The following is a 22,626-nucleotide window of genomic DNA, read 5'->3' on the forward strand; positions in this document are numbered from 1 at the left end:
ATTATATTATATTATATTATATTATATTATATTATATTATATTATATTATATTATATTATATTATATTATATTATATTATATTAGTCAACATTTGAAGTGAATCAAAACAGTTCATCAAAGTTGTCATCGAACAAAAACGGGTATTGTTTAAAATTCAAGTATAACTTTGACGAAAGGTTTTGATCCACTTCAAATGTTGACTACTGTTTATATATACATATTAGAATAATTATTTTTTTTATGCATGAATTATGCCTTGAAATGCACCTTATAATGCACTGTATGATGTCATGACTCACTGCCCGGCCAAAAAAAAAGAAAAGAAAAAAAGATAGTAAAATGCTAAAGAGTCGATCATTATTGCAGTGATTATGTTTCTGTCCTGTTATATGTTTGGCAACAGTTCTTCTAACCCTCACTGATGGAGCGTGTAGCTTTTCATTTCTTAAACAATCATGTAGGAAGACGCATCACATTAGCACATAAGCTACTTAAATGTCCTAACTGAACTAAGGCCTAATCCTGGCTTAATCTAAACCCTGTCTGTGGAACCGGGCCTAGATGTGAGGTCATGTTGGAGCTTATAGTCCACACACAGGTTTAACATGAGCTATGTTTGAGCGAACTCTCCCTTTATCTCCAGGTTCCCGAGCGGTCCGTGATGGACTTGTTAAACGTTCCTCTGCCGACGAGTTTTCCTGAATGTGAGGATGTGTCTCAGTATCAGTACTTCAGTGAGAAGAAAGGTGAGTCGAAGCTCTGCATCTAAAGTGTGTTTTCACTCTATAGCTGGATGATCCCATTAAACATTGTGTGTTTGTGGCCCTCATACACCCAGCTGACAGAAAGACGAGTGAAGTGTGTGAAGAAGAGGCTCCGGTCTTCATCGGCCAGAGGCTGAAGAATAAGATGCAGGTGTATTCTGGGAGTAAGATGATGTTCCTGCCGTCGATGATGACGCTGTACCAGCAGTGTATCCGAGCGCTGCAGAACAACATCGACTGTACGTAATCACCCTGATGTTACTCGGGCGCGAGGTGAGTGGAGTCTGCTTTAAAGCCGGTGTGTGTTTCGCAGCGCTCTATGAGATCGGAGGAGTGCCATTTGAAATCCTGGAGCCGGTGCTGGAGCGATGCAAGCCGGAGCAACTCCTCCGCATCGAGGAGTTCAATCCAGTAAGAAGAATTATTTTTATTAGGATTTTAATGTTTTAGAATAATAGTGAAGTCATCAAATCTATGAAATAACAGCAATGAAAGTGTGTGTGAATCATATACAGTACCAGTCAAAAGTTTGGACACATTACTATTTTTAATGTTTTTGAAAGAAGCTTCTTCTGCTCATCAAGCCTGCATTTATTTGATCAAAAATACAGAAAAAAATGTAATATTGTGATATATTATTACAATTTAAAATAATTGGTTTTCAATTTATTATACTTTAAATGATCATTTATTTATGTGATGCAAAGCTGAATTTTCAGCATCATTACTCCAGTCTTCAGTGTCACATGTGACATCCAGTCAATCACATGATCCTTTAGAAATCATTCTAATATTCTGATTTATTATGAGTGTTGGAAACAGTTCTGCTGCCTAATATATTTGATGAATAAAAGGTTAAAAAGAACTGCATTTACTCAAAATAATTTTATTTTTAATATAAATCTTCTTTATTATCACTTTTTATCAATTTAACAAATTATTGATTTATTTAAAAAAAAATAAAGAAAAAAATGACTGACCCCAAATTACTGACCAGTAGTGTATATTGTTGTTATAAAAGATTTCTATCTTGAAAACATTTGCTTCTTTTTTTTTCTTTTCTTTTTTCTTTTTCTTTTTTTTATTCATCAAAGTATCCTAAAAAAGTATCACAGGTTATGAAAAAATATTAAGGAGCAGAACTGTTTCCAACTTTGATAAGAATCATCATATTAGAATGATTTCTAAAAGATCATGTGATAGACTGGAGTAATGATCCTGAAAATTCAGCTTTGCATCACCGAAATAAATGATAATTTAAAGTATAATAAATTGAAAACCAATTATTTTAAATTGTAATAATATATCACAATATTACATTTTTTTTCTGTATTTTTGATCAAATAAATGCAGGCTTGATGAGCAGAAGAAACTTCTTTCAAAAACATTAAAAATAGTAATGTTTCCAAACTTTTGACCTGTACTGTACTTTAAAATATAATTTATTTTTGTGATGCAAAGCTGAATTTTCATCAGCAAGTACTCCAGTCTTTGGTGTCTTATGATCCTTCAGAAATCATTCTAATATGCTGATTTATGATCAATGTTGGAAACAGTTGTGCTGCTTAATATTTTTTTTATAACCTGAGATACTTTTTTCAGGATTATTTGATGAATAAAAAGTTAAAAAGAACTGTATTTATTTAGAATAGAAATCTTTTGTAACAATATACACTACCGTTCAAAAGTTTGGGAACAATAACTATTTTTTTAAAGAAATTAGTACTTTAATTCAACAAGGATGCGTTAAATTGATAAAAGGTGATGGTAACGATTTATATTGTTAGAAATGTTTTTATTTTGAATAAATGCTGTTTTTATGAATAAATGCTGTTAACGTTTTACTCATCAATGAATCCTGAAAAAAGTATTCCAAAAAAATATATTAAACAGCACAACTGTTTCCATCATTGATAATAACTGAGTATCAAATCATCATATTAGAATGATTTCTGAAGGATCATAAGACACCAAAGACTGGAGTACTTGCTGATGAAAATTCAGCTTTGCATCACAAAAATAAATTACATTTTAAAGTATATTAAAAAAGAGAACCATTATTTTAAATTGTAATATTTTATATTACTTTTTTTTATTTTGTTTTTAACTGCAGGCTTGATGAGAAAAAGAAGTCTCTTATATAAGAGACTTCTTTCAAAAACATTAAAATTAGTAATGTTTCCAAACTTTTGACTGGTACTGTAACTACCAAGAAATTTCAAGGTTGTAATATTTTAATTGTCTAATTTATTTAGTTTTTTTTATTCTGTAAAGTAAAATGGTTGTAAGCACAGTTTATGTGTCTACAAAACAAATTGCAAACACAAGTGTAAGCTTTTAATTCTAAAAGATCATGATCAATGTACACTGAGCTTTTGGATGCAACTTTATTTTATATACAGTAGTCATAACATTTGAAGTGGATCAAAACAGTTCATCAAAGTTGTCCTAAGACAAGAACGGGTATTGTTCAACATTCATGGATAACTTTGATGAAAGGTTTTGATCCACTTCAGATGCTGACTACTGTGTTCAGACTGCCAGTCCAAATCCAGTTTTTGTGCAGATACACTACTGGTCAAAAGTTTTAGATCGGTAAGATTTTTTATGTTTGTAAAAGAAGTCTCTTCTGCTCACCAAGGCTGCATTTATTTGATAAAAAACAATAAATAAAAAATTCATATTGTGAAATATTATGACAATTTAAAATGACTTTTCTATTTTAAAATGTGATTTATTCCTGTGATCAAAGCTGAATTTTCAGCATCATTACTCCAGTCTTCAGTGTCACATGATCCTTCAGAAATCATTCTAATATGAAGATTTGATGATCAAGAAACATTTATGATTATCATTTATTATTTACATTTTTTTTTCAAAATTGTTTGATGAATAGAAAGTTCAAAAGAACAGCATTTATTTAAAATAGAATATTTTCTAACATTATAAATGTCTTTACTCTAACTTTTGATCAGTTTAACTCATCCTTGATGAATAAAAGTATTGATTTATTTTATTTCTTTCCCCCCAAAAATAAAATTAAAACTCTTACTGACCCCAAACTTTTGTAAGGTAGTGTTTAATGTTACAAAAGCTTTAGATTTCAGATAAATGCTGTTCTTTTGAACTTTCTATTCATCATAGCATCATGAAATAAAAATGTAAAAAACTGTTTTCAACATTGATAATAATCATAAATGTTTCTTGATCATCAAATCATCATATTAGAGTGATTTCTGAAGGATCATGTGACACTGAAGACTGGAGTAATGATGCTGAACATTCAGCTTTGATCACAGGAATAAAGATCACTTCAGGAGGAGGTCTGAGACTCAGTGTAAAGAGTGTAAATGCTCCTGGTTGTTGAACCCACGTGTGTAAATTTTAAATTTAATTGAGAAAGAAATCAGATGTGTATCATTATATTGGACCCGTGCGTTCAGTCTTAAAGTGACAGAAGTCTAATATTCCTGCTGCCGTCTGTCATTAATGTTAAACCACAAAATGCAAAAATCACTTTTGTAGATGTAATAGACTAATTATATTAAATTCATACAGTAAAAGACTGCAGTGTTATTTTACATTTGATTATTTAATGTCTTTACCTGGAGGCGTACCTGAAAAACAAAGCACTGTTTATTTCATTTGTATCTTTGTTCTATTGTATTTATCTATACTTTTAATTTTATTATTTTCTATGCAGATTCACTCAAAAATCTGTTCTAGAGTGAATAATTATTTCCAAGTAGAGCTATATATCTAGTGAACACCAAATTAAAGTTTTTTTTTTTCTTTGTCCAATTAATCAATTTTTTTCCCCCATTTTGTAAAGAAAAATGTGTGTAGGCACAATCATTAGCTTATAAAACAGATTGAAAGCATATGCATAAGTGTAAGCCTTTAGTTCAAAAAGATCATGAGAAATATACAGCCAAATAAGTGTCGTTATGGAGTTTCCAAAGGTTTAATTAAACCTTTTTTTTTTTTTTTAATCCTACCATACTAATAAACCAGCTGATAGTAAACTCAGAGCTTTGGCTAACATTCTGATACGGTTCTTTCAAAGTTATGAACAAATGTGACTCCAGCAACATAATTTATCTGGTCTTTAATACTGTTCTCAAAACATGAGCACAAACACATTATTGATACATGGTTTGTGGAAGCTTTCTCTGAAACATTTACTTTGGACGTTCATCTAACATTTTTAAAATGTTCCTACTTTTTCCAGAATGTATTTATTTGTGCCCAGACGTGTGACTGGTATATCCTGACCTGAAATGTGTTGCCGCAGGTGTATGTTGGGGAGACGGACCACCTGTGGGAGAGACACTGTGTGAAAGACTTCAGAAACGCCCAGCTGGAGGAGTACGAGTCCTGGAGAGAGATGTACCTGCGCATGTCCGAGGAGAGGGAGAGGAAACTACAGCTGCTCACCAAGAGCATCGTCTCCGCTCACTCCGGGAAGCCCAAAGGTAGTGGCGCTCGCACTGTACTCAATCTGCACTGACCAATCTGGGTCGACGTCACCGTTACGTCACTTGCTGAAGCTTGCGTATCGTTTGGTCACACCACAAGGTGTCACTAGCCGCGTTTCCATTACCCTTCAAATTGTGCAAATTGAAATTGCGAATTGAAAATACGCTTAATGGAAACACGTCAATTTCGCAAAAACTCCCATTTATCGCAAAAAAGTTTTTATGCTCGCATGAGGAGGTTTTTCAGGCAATTCGAAAAAGAAATATTTCGCAAAACTGCAATGGAAACAGTTTTTGCGCATTTACAGGTCAGCTGACGTAGATGACGCGGTGTGTTTGGACAGAAGACGAGACGGGGTTCTTAAGAATTCATATAAGACAAAATAATTACAGCAATAATGGATTCTAAACCTCAAATAAATGCCACAATCGAGACCTGGAAGCAGATCTGAGGGAGAAACACCCAGAAACACCTCATATGTGCCGCTCACAAGTGTAATAAGGTTCGTTCCTTACCATTAATGCTTGTAAAACAGACATACATCTCCTTCCATTAATAATAATAGCTAGTGCAGTGGCTGGGATATACATAATCCTACCAACGTCCGTTGCCATGGTTTTTGGATTTACTTATTGCGAGAAGAAGTTTTAGTCGCATAACATCGGTTAATGGAAACGCCGTCATTTCGCAATAGTTTTTTGTCGACAGTTAGAAAAAATCGCAAAAGTTTTGCGTAAATCTGTAATGGAAACGCGCCTACTGTGGCCTCAAAGCTTCAGCCACTCTGAGCTCGATTGCTAATGTCTGAAGTAAAACACGCCCCCTTCATTAGCATACAGAGGAAGAAATGTAGAAATAAATAAATAAATAAATGAAAAAATAAATAAATGTAGGGAAAAAAAAAATACAATTATACATAAATAAGGAAATAAAAGTATAAATACTAATTTATCTTAGCATTTCTTTGTATATTTATTTATGTATTTATTTATTTATTTATTCATTTATTATTATGTCAGGTTTGTCATTCCATAACTTTCAGCTGCGAGTGCGGATAGTGGTGGCAGAACAATAGCGATTACCAGTGGAGGAAAATGGGCAAAATCCACAGAATAAGAGAGAAATGTTTTGTTGTATGTCAGAATCGTAATGCTAAAAGTTACAGTCTTCATTTAATTCTGTCGTTGAAGAGACACTTTGAAGCGAAACACAGACGTTTGTTGCAAGTCACAGACTGGACTGATGAAACCTGCAATGATTAGTCTACTATTACAGCCTGAATTTGATGTAAACTGTAAGTCTATGTAATATTCATATATGTAGTTCATAGGGGACATGCATATGGAAGCTGGTTTCCGCCACTGAATAATAAATAAATAATAATAATTGCGACTTTTTTTCTCACAATTGCGATGTATCAAGTCAGAATTGTGACTTTTTTTCTTAGAATTGCGAGATATGAAGTCAGAATTCTGAGATATAAAGTCGCAATTCTGAGAAATAAAGTCGCAATTGCGAGATACAAAGTCAGAATTGCATGATATAAAGTCGCAATTGCGTGTTATAAAGTCAGAATTGTGAGATACAAACTATTCTGAGGTAAAAAAAGAAAAAGTCCGTCTTTTTTTTCCTTAGAATTGGACTTTATATCTCACAATTGTGAGTTTATATCTCACAATTCTGAGAAAAGATGTCAGAATTGCGAGATATAAACTCGCAATTATGTGTTATAAAGTCAGAATTGCGTGATATAAAGTCGCAATTGCGAGAAAAAAAGTCAGAATTCTGACTTTATATCTCGCAATTCTGACTTTATATCACGCAATTCTGAGATAAAAAGTTGCAATTATCTTTTAAAATGTTTTATTTTGTGGCGGAAACAAGCTTCCATACATGCATGCATAGCAGTTACAGCATAAAATAATATTTAAACCTATAACTTAAACATGGTATAACATTTTTGTCTCACAATTCTTGACTTTTTCTTGCATTTGCGTGTTTATATCCCCCAGTTCAGGCTTTATAACTCGCAATTGTGAGTTTATCTCACAATTCTGATGGTAAAAAAGTCAGAATTGCGGGATATAAACACTCAATTCTAAGGAAAAAAGACAGCATAACGAGTATATCTCCCAATTCTGTTTATCCTTCTAAGAATTGTGAGCTGATAAACTCGGATTTGCAAGAAAAAAAGTCCGAATTGTGAGATAAAAACTCGAAATTATCTTTTTTTCTGTTCTTTTATTCCGTGGCTTGCACAGATTGCTCCTGCAGAACTGTCATTTTCCGCCCCCTAAAACGTCATCGCTGTTTGCAAACACTAAATGGGTCTATAAATGAAACTCTTGGTCTATAAAACCGTCATGCTAGCTGATTTGAGTTCATTCTTCATCCTCCTGTAGACTGTCGGCTGATCTCTAACTCTGTACAGACAGATGTTCACTAACTGTTGGGAGATAATGTGTAAGTGTAATGTGTAAGCCTTCTCTTGAAGTGTGCTTGGCGGCTCATAAATGCGGGTCGTCTCTGACCATCTGTCTGCTCACACTATGAATAGACTTAAAGAGCAACTGTGACTGAGGGGTTAATGGCAAACCCAGAGTGGACAGATCCCGGATCTGCTCGATTAATCGTTAACAGATCGCCATCATCTCCTTTCAAACACACACACCATCTTATTCCTGAACGACAGAGATTCGGCTCTTTCTGTTAAACCTGTGATAAGTCTGATCACAGATCTGTGTTCTGATCCAGAGAGAGCCGTTGTCATGAATGGATATGAAACCGCACTTTTTCAAGCACACAGAAATATTATTTCTAGTATGATAAAAGTACTGGGATAAAAGTTTTTAAGTAACTTGCCGCTTCAATAAAGATTGTCAGATATGGGACTGCTAAAAATGTATTTGTCATTGAATCATTTATTCAAGAAACAAGAACCCAGCGTCTCGGTGTCCATACTATCATCCTAAACGGTGTGTGAGAGTAAAATAAGTGTGTCCCAAAGCAGAGTATGTTGAAGAGAGTATGCCAGAAGTCCCCGGATGGTCTACTATTTCCGGTGGATTTTCGAAGTGTGGATCCGTGCTCACGATCCTCCTTATTCCTGATGATCTCACTGCGTGTGGAATTATGGGAGGCACTTCCGGTTTGGGGAACTTCCATTCAAAAACACTGAAACGAATCATTTAAAATCATACGGTTGCCGAACAAATAAAGCTGATCGTCAGTTTCCCTTCATGATTTATTTTCAGACATCGTGAGAATAACGTTATACTTGTTATTTTAACGTGACGTTATAACGAGAATATCTACGGCAAGAGCTGTTTTCAGTCGCTGCTTCTTTTCCGCATGATTATTTTCTTTTTTCCCTTTACAATCCGCTGTAAAAGTATGAGAAAGGCCAACATATACTCCACATTTGTGGACTGTTCTCCCGAATTTAATTTACGATATATTCCATTAATAATCCACTGGAATGCACGAAGAATCTCTCGTTATTCTCCTCAAATCCTCACGTCTGTTTCCAGGTTTGTTTTCACAGGTAAATGCAATTTATAATCTGTCAAAATGACGGAAATCACTTTAAATAGTGTCACGTAATGCTGAAGTTAATGAACATTTTTGATTAACGCAACATAAGTTACATTCTGATATACACTCACCTAAAGGATTATTAGGAACACCATACTAATACTGTGTTTGACCCCCTTTCGCCTTCAGAACTGCCTTAATTCTACGTGGCATTGATTCAACAAGGTGCTGAAAGCATTCTTTAGAAATGTTGGCCCATATTGATAGGATAGCATCTTGCAGTTGATGGAGATTTGTGGGATGCAAATTGTAGCCTCTTTTTCCTATTTGTAGTGGAGATGAGTGGTACCCGGTGGGGTCTTCTGCTGTTGTAGCCCATCCGTCTCAAGGTTGTGCGTGTTGTGGCTTCACAAATGCTTTGCTGCATACCTCGGTTGTAACGAGTGGTTATTTCAGTCAAAGTTGCTCTTCTATCAGCTTGAATCAGTCGGCCCATTCTCCTCTGACCTCTAGCATCAACATTTTCGCCCACAGGACTGCCGCATACTGGATGTTTTCCCTTTTCACACCATTCTTTGTAAACCCTAGAAATGGTTGTGCGTGAAAATCCCAGTAACTGAGCAGATTGTGAAATACTCAGACCGGCCCGTCTGGCACCAACAACCATGCCACGCTCAGCATTGCTTAAATCACCTTTCTTTCCCATTCTGACATTCAGTTTGGAGTTCAGGAGATTGTCTTGACCAGGACCACACCCCTAAATGCATTGAAGCAACTGCCATGTGATTGGTTGATTAGATAATTGCATTAATGAGAAATTGAACAGGTGTTCCTAATAATCCTTTAGGTGAGTGTATATATAGTATACTACAGTGATATCTAACCGAAGACTCGCGCTTTGGGGTGATTTGGTCTGTTGAAATCCCTTGTTGATGCTTTTACACTTTTAAATTTCCTTTTAATGTTGGATGGTTGAAGGGTGAGTAGATTAATGCCATCTCACTGTGACACTTTTAACGTGTTCATAGAGCGAGCCTTTCACTGATTGTTTACAGCTTAAGCAGTATTCATGGAGAAAATGTTGAAATTTTAGAGACGTGTAAGTACTTGGGAACCACGTTTGACTCAAACCTCAAGTTTGACAAAAACACAGAGTCAATCACGAAGCGGGGACGACAAAGAATCCACTTGATGCTGAAGCTAAAATCTTTCAATGTATCTCAAAGGATCTTATGTAACATTTATTATTCATTTGTTGAAAGCCTTTTAACATTTTCTTTCATCTGCTGGTTTAATGGATTGTCTGTGAGGGACAAGAATAGCCTCCGCAGTATTGTTAAAATCTGCTCCAAGATCATTGGTGTTCAGCTGACAGACCTGAGCTCCCTCTGGAAGAAACGGGTGCTCCAGAAGGCTAGGATAAATAAAGTTGATAAATAAAGTTGATTAAATAAAGTTGTTTGAATTGAATTAACACCCAAGTTACACCCAATCTTTTGAAAATTCATTCAAATGAATTAAATATATTTTTAAATGGACTACAGCAATAAACATGTAGTCAGAACCTCTAGTAAAGTACATGTTTTGCTTCGTTGTCTATTCAGAATCATGATCTCGATTTTACAAAAAAATCATGAATCTCAGTTTATCCATAATCGTGCAGCTCTAATAGAGTAATAATGAATAATTAGAATAATGCCTTCAATCTTTCATTTGCATCAACGTTAACAAAAAAGGGCTGTTTTGGCACATTTGCTTCTTTGCTCAATGATTTTCCGCATATATGTGGTCACAGCAGCCATCTTGGGTAACTCTTCATCTCACTTTTCCTCAGAGTTGTGAACTCGCAATTGCGAGTAGAGCATAAAGTCCGTATTTCCAAGATCAAAACTCCCAGTTATCCTTTTTATTTTTTATTCCATGTTGGAAACAAGCTTCCATAGCTTTGCATCCAGTTCAAATTTAGGACACGTTTTGTGACGGCCCGTGTAAGTCCAGCATTATAACGGCTTTAACGCTGCGGTCACACGCTGATCATGTGTGAAACTCTGCCGTTGATGTCACACTCGCTGTGTTTTGTGCTTTTCTCTCTCTCTCAGGAAGGCAGGTGAAGATGGCGTTTATTCACTCGGCTGCTAAGCCTCCGAGAAACGTGCGTATCCAGCAGGAGATTCACGGCACGGCCGGCCCCGTGACACAAGCTCACCCGACAGACAGAACCAGGTCCGTTCAGAGAATTACTCACAAAAACTCAATCGACTTAATAGTAAAAACATTCTTGGCTCAAAGCTGCTCTTAAAAGTTAGTTATCAAGCATCTCAGTCGTAATTTTAAAGGTGACATATTATGCCCCTTTCCACAAGATGTAATATAAATCTATGGTGTCTTCAGAATGTGTCTGTGAAATTTCAGCTCAAAATTCCCCCCAGATCATTTATTATAGCTTGTCAAATTTGGGTGTGAGGAAAAACGTGCAGTTTGTGTGTGTGTCCCTTTAAATGCAAATGAGCTTTAGCTCCGCCTCCGTTCAGAAGAGGGCGGAGTCTTTACACGAGCTTCAGAAACTATAACAGAACAGGCCAATCTCCCTCATCCAGAATCCCAGAATCACCAGTAGCGAGTGCAGCCTTACGGAGAGACTCAGGAAGAGCTTCTGAATGTTAGTGGAGACATTTCTGTAGATGTTGTGGAGTTACACTGATCATCTCATCATCATGTTTAACTTCTCCACAAGTGTCCACAGTTCCTGAGGTCTTTATAAGACAAATAGTGTTCAGTGCTCGTCTGTGCTCAACCACAGAACAGTTTCAGGCTCTGCTGGATCTTCATCAGTGCGTTAGAACTGCTCTCTGTTGTCGCTTGTCGTGTGTGTAAACGTGCAGATTAAGGGCCGGTGATATTATAATAAGATCCTCTTCATACATCAGAAGGAGAGCGAAAAGTGATCGGCTTATTTTTTGACATGCTTGCGGAGAAAGGCTTCACAGAACAAAGTTACTGGGTTTGACTTTTCACATTTTCAGGATTGGTAGAAGCACCGGTGACCCGATTATAGCACTTACACACGGGAAAAGTCCGATTTTCATGATATGTCCCTTTTAAGTGAAGTGTAGGACTAAATCTTAAGTGTCAGTCTTAGAGATGATTCACGACACTTTGCTGTGCCACAAACGGGGTTTCGGATGACGACATAGGCATGGACCAATCACTGAATAGATTTCTTTATTTAAGAATGTTCTCGGATAAATTCACATTGAATGGTGTAATTCCTGAGTTTACATTTCAACACATTTGACAAATCATTTTCAAGAGAATACATTATGATATACACATTGAAAATGAAAGAGAAACAGGTTTTCCACCATGTCTTAATTACACATTTTAAACCGGTGTGTTAAGTGTTCACTGATATAGCCCTAGATGATATAATCAGACACCATGAATGACAAAACAAAACCGAACCGGCGGGAGAGAGAAGTGCGACTGCTTTTTGAATTAGTGAAACAGTGGAAACTTGTTATAAAAGGTTCAGCCCAACATTATCCAGCGCTGACATGATGCTCGGTTTGATGAACTGCTCATCGTCAAACATTTCAGACTCATTCTTCCTCTCCAGAAAGATCCACTCGTCTCTGTCTCCATCACAAGCTCCTGCTGGCAACTCACAACCACTAGAGAGACCTCTCGAGCCATCTTAACTGGGGGAGGAAGAGGGATTCTTAGCATTAAAGGGTTAGTTCACCCAAAAATGAAAATTCTGTCAGTAATTACTCTCCCTCATGTTGTTCAACCCCGTAAGACTTTTGTTCATCTTCAGAACACAAATTAAGATATTTCTGATTAAATCTGAGAGCTGATTAATCTGATTAAATCTGAGAGGAACAACATGAGGGAGAGTAATTACTGACAGAGTTTTCAGTTTTGGGTGAACTAACCCTTTAAGACATCTGAAAACTTGTTTTTATACTTAAGTGCTGGGAATTCATGAAATTTACTCCTACTTTCAAACTTAAGACTAAAATGGCACGTTGAGAAGCGTGATAAATACGGGCCAGAGCGGTTCAGGAGATTTCAGTCATGTGTGAACGAAGGGTTTTCCCTTCCTCTAGTCAGTGTGACACTCGTCACCGACAGATTAATGTCCTTCCGTGTCGCTTCATCCCACAGTACCGTGAAGCCGGTTGAGATCCGGGGAAGATCCGGCTTCAGTGAGGCTGTGAAAGCCTCAACCAACTCCAGCTCCAGCTCCGGCTCCGGTCAGGCCCAAGACCCCCGCAAGATCAAGCGTGAGTTTCACTTCTGACACACACGTGCTCATACTGTTACACTGCAGAAAAACGCTTTTCTTACTCTGTCCGTCTTGTTTCCAGTCCAAATATCTAAACATTCTTACATCGAGATGCATTACAAGATGAGTAAAATAGTTTGATATATTTTGTTTTATGGGGAAAAAAGGGGTTTTAAATGAAAATAATCTTAATTCAAACAGAAACAAGATTATTTTTCTTACACAATTGGTAGATCATTTTGTTTATTTATTCAGAAAACAAGATAAAATATCTTTCTATTTTACTCATCTAGTAAAGGCATCTTGATTTTTAATAATATTTAGATATTTGGACTGGAAATAATATAAAAAACACTAAGAAATATTTTTTTTTAATTGTCCTAATTGCAGTAATTTGTGCATTATTGGTAAAGTTTGGAATAATTTATGTTTTTAAAATGTTTTTGAAAGAAGTCTCTTCTGCTCACAAAGGCTTCATTTATTTGATACTGAATATAGTAAAAATGTCAATATTGTGAAATATTACTATTTTATGTGACTGATTTGATTTCTATGTGAATATTTAGTAAAATATAATCTATTCCTGTGATCAAAGCTGAATTTTCAGTGAATATTCGGTGTCACATGATCCTTCAGAAATATTGTAATATGATAGTTTGAACCTTAATTATTATTGGTACTCAATTATTTATAATGGTTCTCATTTATTATCAATGTTGAAAACCGTTTTTGCTACTAAATATTTTTGTGGAAACCATGATTTTTTTTTTATTTTCTTTTCTTTTTTTCTTAGGATTCTTTGAATAGAAAGTTCAAATGAACAGCATTTATTTGAAATGGAAACTTTTGTAAGATTAAACATGTCTTTACTGTCACTTGCATCATTTAATGCATTTTTTAAGACCGTACTTCAGCATTGATAATAATGAGAAATATTTCTTGAGCATCAAATCATCATATTATACTGATTTCTGAAGGATCATGTGACACTGAAGACTGGAGTAATGATGCTGAAAATTCAGCTTTGATCACAGGAATAAATTACACTTTACTGTATATTCACATAGAGCACAGCTGATTTACATTGGAATAATATTTCACAATTTTAGTTTTTTTTTCTGTATTTTTTTTATCAAATAAATGTTGCCTTGGTGAGCAGAAGAGACGTCTTTTAAAAACATTAAAAATCTTACCGATCAAAAACTTTTGACAAGTAATGTATTTATTGAAAGCATTTAACATTAATAAGGCCCATGTAAATGGAATAGAGTTTTACTGGAGCATTTTCTTGTGTTTTTCTCAATGGTTTGAGTTTGTCCCGTATTTCTCAGTGGTGTGAGTTTGTCTTGTATTTCTCAGTGGTTTGAGTTTGTCTTGTATTTCTCAGTGGTTTGAGTTTGTCCTGTATTTCTCAGTGGTGTGAGTTTGTCCTGTATTTCTCAGTGGTGTGAGTTTGTCTTGTATTTCTCAGTGGTTTGAGTTTGTCCTGTATTTCTCAGTGGTGTGAGTTTGTCCTGTATTTCTCAGTGGTGTGAGTTTGTCTTGTATTTCTCAGTGGTTTGAGTTTGTCCTGTATTTCTCAGTGGTGTGAGTTTGTCCCGTATTTCTCAGTGATGTGAGTTTGTCCTGTATTTCTCAGTGGTGTGAGTTTGTCCTGTATTTCTCAGTGGTTTGAGTTTGTCCTGTATTTCTCAGTGGTGTGAGTTTGTCTTGTATTTCTCAGTGGTTTGAGTTTGTCCTGTATTTCTCAGTGGTGTGAGTTTGTCTTGTATTTCTCAGTGGTTTGAGTTTGTCTTGTATTTCTCAGTGGTTTGAGTTTGTCCCGTATTTCTCAGTGGTGTGAGTTTGTCTTGTATTTCTCAGTGGTTTGAGTTTGTCCCGTATTTCTCAGTGGTGTGAGTTTGTCCCGTATTTCTCAGTGGTGTGAGTTTGTCCCGTATTTCTCAGTGATGTGAGTTTGTCCTGTATTTCTCAGTGGTGTGAGTTTGTTTTGTATTTCTCAGTGGTTTGAGTTTGTCCTGTATTTCTCAGTGGTGTGAGTTTGTCTTGTATTTCTCAGTGGTTTGAGTTTGTCTTGTATTTCTCAGTGGTTTGAGTTTGTCCCGTATTTCTCAGTGGTGTGAGTTTGTCTTGTATTTCTCAGTGGTTTGAGTTTGTCCCGTATTTCTCAGTGGTTTGAGTTTGTCCCGTATTTCTCAGTGGTGTGAGTTTGTCCCGTATTTCTCAGTGGTGTGAGTTTGTCCCGTATTTCTCAGTGGTGTGAGTTTGTCCCGTATTTCTCAGTGGTGTGAGTTTGTCCCGTATTTCTCAGTGGTGTGAGTTTGTCCTGTATTTCTCAGTGATGTGAGTTTGTCCCGTATTTCTCAGTGGTGTGAGTTTGTCCCGTATTTCTCAGTGGTGTGAGTTTGTCCCGTATTTCTCAGTGGTGTGAGTTTGTCCTGTATTTCTCTGGTTTGAGTTTGTCTTGTATTTCTCAGTGGTTTGAGTTTGTCCCGTATTTCTCAGTGGTGTGAGTTTGTCCTGTATTTCTCAGTGATGTGAGTTTGTCCCGTATTTCTCAGTGGTGTGAGTTTGTCCCGTATTTCTCAGTGGTGTGAGTTTGTCCCGTATTTCTCAGTGGTGTGAGTTTGTCCTGTATTTCTCTGGTTTGAGTTTGTCTTGTATTTCTCAGTGGTTTGAGTTTGTCTTGTATTTCTCAGTGGTTTGAGTTTGTCCTGTATTTCTCAGTGGTGTGAGTTTGTCCTGTATTTCTCAGTGGTGTGAGTTTGTCTTGTATTTCTCAGTGGTTTGAGTTTGTCCTGTATTTCTCAGTGGTGTGAGTTTGTCCCGTATTTCTCAGTGATGTGAGTTTGTCCTGTATTTCTCAGTGGTGTGAGTTTGTCCTGTATTTCTCAGTGGTGTGAGTTTGTCTTGTATTTCTCAGTGGTTTGAGTTTGTCCTGTATTTCTCAGTGGTGTGAGTTTGTCTTGTATTTCTCAGTGGTTTGAGTTTGTCTTGTATTTCTCAGTGGTTTGAGTTTGTCCCGTATTTCTCAGTGGTGTGAGTTTGTCTTGTATTTCTCAGTGGTTTGAGTTTGTCCCGTATTTCTCAGTGGTTTGAGTTTGTCCCGTATTTCTCAGTGGTGTGAGTTTGTCTTGTATTTCTCAGTGGTTTGAGTTTGTCCTGTATTTCTCAGTGGTGTGAGTTTGTCCTGTATTTCTCAGTGGTGTGAGTTTGTCTTGTATTTCTCAGTGGTTTGAGTTTGTCCTGTATTTCTCAGTGGTGTGAGTTTGTCCCGTATTTCTCAGTGATGTGAGTTTGTCCTGTATTTCTCAGTGGTGTGAGTTTGTCCTGTATTTCTCAGTGATGTGAGTTTGTCCTGTATTTCTCAGTGGTGTGAGTTTGTCTTGTATTTCTCAGTGGTTTGAGTTTGTCCTGTATTTCTCAGTGGTGTGAGTTTGTCTTGTATTTCTCAGTGGTGTGAGTTTGTCTTGTATTTCTCAGTGGTGTGAGTTTGTCCCGTATTTCTCAGTGGTGTGAGTTTGTCTTGTATTTCTCAGTGGTTTGAGTTTGTCCCGTATTTCTCAGTGGTTTGAGTTTGTCCCGTATTTCTCAGTGGTGTGAGTTTGTCCCGTATTTCTCAGTGGTGTGAGTTTGTTTTGTATTTCTCAGTGGTTTGAGTTTGTCCTGTATTTCTCAGTGGTGTGAGTTTGTCTTGTATTTCTCAGTGGTTTGAGTTTGTCTTGTATTTCTCAGTGGTTTGAGTTTGTCCCGTATTTCTCAGTGGTGTGAGTTTGTCTTGTATTTCTCAGTGGTTTGAGTTTGTCCCGTATTTCTCAGTGGTTTGAGTTTGTCCCGTATTTCTCAGTGGTGTGAGTTTGTCCCGTATTTCTCAGTGGTGTGAGTTTGTCCCGTATTTCTCAGTGGTGTGAGTTTGTCCCGTATTTCTCAGTGGTGTGAGTTTGTCCTGTATTTCTCAGTGATGTGAGTTTGTCCCGTATTTCTCAGTGGTGTGAGTTTGTCCTGTATTTCTCAGTGATGTGAGTTTGTCCCGTATTTCTCAGTGGTGTGAGTTTGTCCCGTATTTCTCAGTGGTGTGAGTTTGTCCTGTATTTCTCTGGTTTGAGTTTGTCTTGTATTTCTCAGTGGTGTAAGTTTGTCCTGTATTTCTCTGGTTTGAGTTTGTCCCGTATTTCTCAGTGGTGTGAGTTTGTCCCGTATTTCTCAGTGGTGTGAGTTTGTCTTGTATTTCTCAGTGGTGTGAGTTTGTCCCGTATTTCTCAGTGGTGTGAGTTTGTCTTGTATTTCTCAGTGGTGTGAGTTTGTCCCGTATTTCTCAGTGGTGTGAGTTTGTCCCGTATTTCTCAGTGGTGTGAGTTTGTCCCGTATTTCTCAGTGGTGTGAGTTTGTCTTGTATTTATCAGTGGTGTGAGTTTGTCTTGTATTTATCAGTGGTGTGAGTTTGTCTTGTATTTCTCAGTGGTGTGAGTTTGTCTTGTATTTCTCAGTGGTGTGAGTTTGTCCCGTATTTCTCAGTGGTGTGAGTTTGTCCCGTATTTCTCAGTGGTGTGAGTTTGTCCCGTATTTCTCAGTGGTTTGAGTTTGTCCCGTATTTCTCAGTGGTTTGAGTTTGTCCCGTATTTCTCAGTGGTTTGAGTTTGTCCCGTATTTCTCAGTGGTTTGAGTTTGTCCCGTATTTCTCAGTGATGTGAGTTTGTCCCGTATTTCTCAGTGGTTTGAGTTTGTCCCGTATTTCTCAGTGGTGTGAGTGTGTCCTGTATTTCTCAGTGGTTTGAGTTTGTCCTGTATTTCTCACTGGTGTGAGTTTGTCTTGTATTTCTCTGGTTTGAGTTTGTCCCGTATTTCTCAGTGGTGTGAGTTTGTCTTGTATTTCTCAGTGGTGTGAGTTTGTCCTGTATTTCTCTGGTTTGAGTTTGTCCTGTATTTCTCAGTGGTTTGAGTTTGTCCTGTATTTCTCAGTGGTGTGAGTTTGTCCTGTATTTCTCAGTGGTGTGAGTTTGTCTTGTATTTCTCAGTGGTGTGAGTTTGTCTTGTATTTCTCAGTGGTTTGAGTTTGTCCCGTATTTCTCAGTGGTGTGAGTTTGTCTTGTATTTCTCAGTGGTGTGAGTTTGTCCTGTATTTCTCTGGTTTGAGTTTGTCCTGTATTTCTCAGTGGTGTGAGTTTGTCCTGTATTTCTCAGTGGTGTGAGTTTGTCTTGTATTTCTCAGTGGTGTGAGTTCGTCTTGTATTTCTCAGTGGTTTGAGTTTGTCCTGTATTTCTCAGTGGTGTGAGTTTGTCTTGTATTTCTCAGTGGTGTGAGTTCGTCTTGTATTTCTCAGTGGTTTGAGTTTGTCTTGTATTTCTCAGTGGTGTGAGTTTGTCCTGTATTTCTCAGTGGTGTGAGTTTGTCTTGTATTTCTCAGTGGTGTGAGTTCGTCTTGTATTTCTCAGTGGTGTGAGTTTGTCCCGTATTTCTCAGTGGTGTGAGTTTGTCCTGTATTTCTCTGGTTTGAGTTTGTCTTGTATTTCTCAGTGGTTTGAGTTTGTCCCGTATTTCTCAGTGGTTTGAGTTTGTCCCGTATTTCTCAGTGGTGTGAGTTTGTCCTGTATTTCTCTGGTTTGAGTTTGTCTTGTATTTCTCAGTGGTGTGAGTTTGTCCTGTATTTCTCTGGTTTGAGTTTGTCTTGTATTTCTCAGTGGTTTGAGTTTGTCCCGTATTTCTCAGTGGTTTGAGTTTGTCCCGTATTTCTCAGTGGTGTGAGTTTGTCCTGTATTTCTCTGGTTTGAGTTTGTCTTGTATTTCTCAGTGGTTTGAGTTTGTCCCGTATTTCTCAGTGGTTTGAGTTTGTCTTGTATTTCTCAGTGGTGTGAGTTTGTCCTGTATTTCTCTGGTTTGAGTTTGTCTTGTATTTCTCAGTGGTGTGAGTTTGTCTTGTATTTCTCAGTGGTGTGAGTTTGTCCTGTATTTCTCTGGTTTGAGTTTGTCTTGTATTTCTCAGTGCTGTGAGTTTGTCTTGTATTTCTCAGTGGTGTGAGTTTGTCCCGTATTTCTCAGTGCTGTGAGTTTGTCCCGTATTTCTCAGTGGTGTGAGTTTGTCCCGTATTTCTCAGTGGTGTGAGTTTGTCCCGTATTTCTCAGTGGTGTGAGTTTGTCCCGTATTTCTCAGTGGTGTGAGTTTGTCCCGTATTTCTCAGTGGTGTGAGTTTGTCTTGTATTTATCAGTGGTGTGAGTTTGTCTTGTATTTATCAGTGGTGTGAGTTTGTCTTGTATTTATCAGTGGTGTGAGTTTGTCTTGTATTTCTCAGTGGTGTGAGTTTGTCCCGTATTTCTCAGTGGTGTGAGTTTGTCCCGTATTTCTCAGTGGTGTGAGTTTGTCCCGTATTTCTCAGTGGTGTGAGTTTGTCCCGTATTTCTCAGTGGTTTGAGTTTGTCCCGTATTTCTCAGTGGTTTGAGTTTGTCCCGTATTTCTCAGTGGTTTGAGTTTGTCCCGTATTTCTCAGTGGTTTGAGTTTGTCCCGTATTTCTCAGTGGTTTGAGTTTGTCCCGTATTTCTCAGTGGTTTGGGTTTGTCCCGTATTTCTCAGTGGTTTGAGTTTGTCCTGTATTTCTCAGTGGTGTGAGTTTGTCCTGTATTTCTCAGTGGTGTGAGTTTGTCTTGTATTTCTCAGTGGTGTGAGTTCGTCTTGTATTTCTCAGTGGTTTGAGTTTGTCCTGTATTTCTCAGTGGTGTGAGTTTGTCTTGTATTTCTCAGTGGTGTGAGTTCGTCTTGTATTTCTCAGTGGTTTGAGTTTGTCTTGTATTTCTCAGTGGTGTGAGTTTGTCTTGTATTTCTCAGTGGTTTGAGTTTGTCCTGTATTTCTCAGTGGTGTGAGTTTGTCCTGTATTTCTCAGTGGTGTGAGTTTGTCTTGTATTTCTCAGTGGTGTGAGTTCGTCTTGTATTTCTCAGTGGTTTGAGTTTGTCCTGTATTTCTCAGTGGTGTGAGTTTGTCTTGTATTTCTCAGTGGTGTGAGTTCGTCTTGTATTTCTCAGTGGTTTGAGTTTGTCCTGTATTTCTCAGTGGTGTGAGTTTGTCCTGTATTTCTCAGTGGTGTGAGTTTGTCTTGTATTTCTCAGTGATGTGAGTTTGTCCTGTATTTCTCAGTGGTTTGAGTTTGTCCCGTATTTCTCAGTGGTGTGAGTTTGTCTTGTATTTCTCAGTGGTGTGAGTTTGTCCTGTATTTCTCAGTGATGTGAGTTTGTCCTTTATTTCTCAGTGGTGTGAGTTTGTCTTGTATTTCTCAGTGGTGTGAGTTTGTCCTGTATTTCTCAGTGATGTTTGTCCTGTATTTCTCAGTGGTGTGAGTTTGTCCTGTATTTCTCAGTGATGTTTGTCCTGTATTTCTCAGTGGTGTGAGTTCGTCTTGTATTTCTCAGTGGTTTGAGTTTGTCCTGTATTTCTCAGTGGTGTGAGTTTGTCCTGTATTTCTCAGTGATGTGAGTTTGTCCTGTATTTCTCAGTGGTGTGAGTTTGTCTTGTATTTCTCAGTGGTGTGAGTTTGTCCTGTATTTCTCAGTGGTGTGAGTTTGTCCTGTATTTCTCAGTGGTGTGAGTTTGTCCTGTATTTCTCAGTGGTTTGAGTTTGTCCTGTATTTCTCAGTGGTTTGAGTTTGTCCTGTATTTCTCAGTGATGTGAGTTTGTCCTGTATTTCTCAGTGGTTTGAGTTTGTCCTGTATTTCTCAGTGGTGTGAGTTTGTCTTGTATTTCTCTGGTTTGAGTTTGTCCCGTATTTCTCAGTGGTGTGAGTTTGTCTTGTATTTCTCAGTGGTGTGAGTTCGTCTTGTATTTCTCAGTGGTTTGAGTTTGTCCTGTATTTCTCAGTGGTGTGAGTTTGTCCTGTATTTCTCAGTGGTGTGAGTTTGTCTTGTATTTCTCAGTGGTGTGAGTTCGTCTTGTATTTCTCAGTGGTTTGAGTTTGTCCTGTATTTCTCAGTGGTGTGAGTTTGTCCTGTATTTCTCAGTGATGTGAGTTTGTCCTGTATTTCTCAGTGGTGTGAGTTTGTCTTGTATTTCTCAGTGGTGTGAGTTTGTCCTGTATTTCTCAGTGGTGTGAGTTTGTCCTGTATTTCTCAGTGGTGTGAGTTTGTCCTGTATTTCTCAGTGGTTTGAGTTTGTCCTGTATTTCTCAGTGGTTTGAGTTTGTCCTGTATTTCTCAGTGATGTGAGTTTGTCCTGTATTTCTCAGTGGTTTGAGTTTGTCCTGTATTTCTCAGTGGTGTGAGTTTGTCTTGTATTTCTCTGGTTTGAGTTTGTCCCGTATTTCTCAGTGGTGTGAGTTTGTACTGTATTTCTCAGTGGTTTGAGTTTGTCCCGTATTTCTCAGTGGTTTGAGTTTGTCCTGTATTTCTCAGTGGTGTGAGTTTGTCTTGTATTTCTCAGTGATGTGAGTTTGTCCTGTATTTCTCAGTGGTTTGAGTTTGTCCTGTATTTCTCAGTGGTGTGAGTTTGTCTTGTATTTCTCAGTGGTTTGAGTTTGTCCCGTATTTCTCAGTGGTTTGAGTTTGTCCCGTATTTCTCAGTGGTTTGAGTTTGTCCCGTATTTCTCAGTGGTTTGAGTTTGTCCCGTATTTCTCAGTGGTTTGAGTTTGTCCCGTATTTCTCAGTGGTGTGAGTTTGTCTTGTATTTCTCAGTGGTGTGTTTGTCCTGTATTTCTCAGTGATGTGAGTTTGTCCTTTATTTCTCAGTGGTGTGAGTTTGTCTTGTATTTCTCAGTGGTGTGAGTTTGTCCTGTATTTCTCAGTGATGTGAGTTTGTCCCGTATTTCTCAGTGGTTTGAGTTTGTCCTGTATTTCTCAGTGGTTTGAGTTTGTCCTGTATTTCTCAGTGGTGTGAGTTTGTCCCGTATTTCTCTGGTTTGAGTTTGTCCCGTATTTCTCAGTGGTTTGAGTTTGTCCTGTATTTCTCAGTGGTTTGAGTTTGTCCTGTATTTCTCAGTGGTTTGAGTTTGTCCTGTATTTCTCAGTGGTGTGAGTTTGTCCCGTATTTCTCTGATTTGAGTTTGTCCCGTATTTCTCAGTGGTTTGAGTTTGTCCTGTATTTCTCAGTGGTTTGAGTTTGTCCCGTATTTCTCAGTGGTGTGAGTTTGTCCCGTATTTCTCAGTGGTGTGAGTTTGTCTTGTATTTCTCAGTGATGTGAGTTTGTCCCGTATTTCATTGGTTTGAGTTTGTCCCGTATTTCTCAGTGGTTTGAGTTTGTCCTGTATTTCGCAGTGGTGTGAGTTTGTCTTGTATTTCTCAGTGGTTTGAGTTTGTCTTGTATTTCTCAGTGGTGTGAGTTTGTCTTGTATTTCTCAGTGGTTTGAGTTTGTCTTGTATTTCTCAGTGGTGTGAGTTTGTCCCGTATTTCTCAGTGGTGTGAGTTTGTCCCGTATTTCTCAGTGGTTTGAGTTTGTCTTGTATTTCTCAGTGATGTGAGTTTGTCCCGTATTTCATTGGTTTGAGTTTGTCCCGTATTTCTCAGTGGTTTGAGTTTGTCCTGTATTTCGCAGTGGTGTGAGTTTGTCCCGTATTTCTCAGTGGTTTGAGTTTGTCTT

General features: G+C 37.5%; 1 protein-coding gene across 2 annotated transcripts in view; it reads left to right on the forward strand.

The window, feature by feature from the left end:
- eloal (elongin A, like) overlaps positions 1-22,626 on the forward strand; it is a 28,493-nt gene that overhangs the window by 4,212 nt on the left and 1,655 nt on the right. For both annotated transcript variants that reach the window (XM_079855513.1, XM_079855514.1), the window contains exons 5-10: positions 645-747; positions 840-1,004; positions 1,079-1,176; positions 5,060-5,240; positions 10,878-11,001; positions 12,946-13,064. In XM_079855513.1, coding sequence (XP_079711639.1) covers positions 645-747; positions 840-1,004; positions 1,079-1,176; positions 5,060-5,240; positions 10,878-11,001; positions 12,946-13,064 — 790 coding nt within the window. The remainder of the gene's footprint in view (positions 1-644; positions 748-839; positions 1,005-1,078; positions 1,177-5,059; positions 5,241-10,877; positions 11,002-12,945; positions 13,065-22,626) is intronic.

Source organism: Squalius cephalus, assembly GCF_949319135.1.
Source record: "Squalius cephalus genome assembly, chromosome: 21".
NCBI lineage: Eukaryota > Metazoa > Chordata > Actinopteri > Cypriniformes > Leuciscidae > Squalius > Squalius cephalus.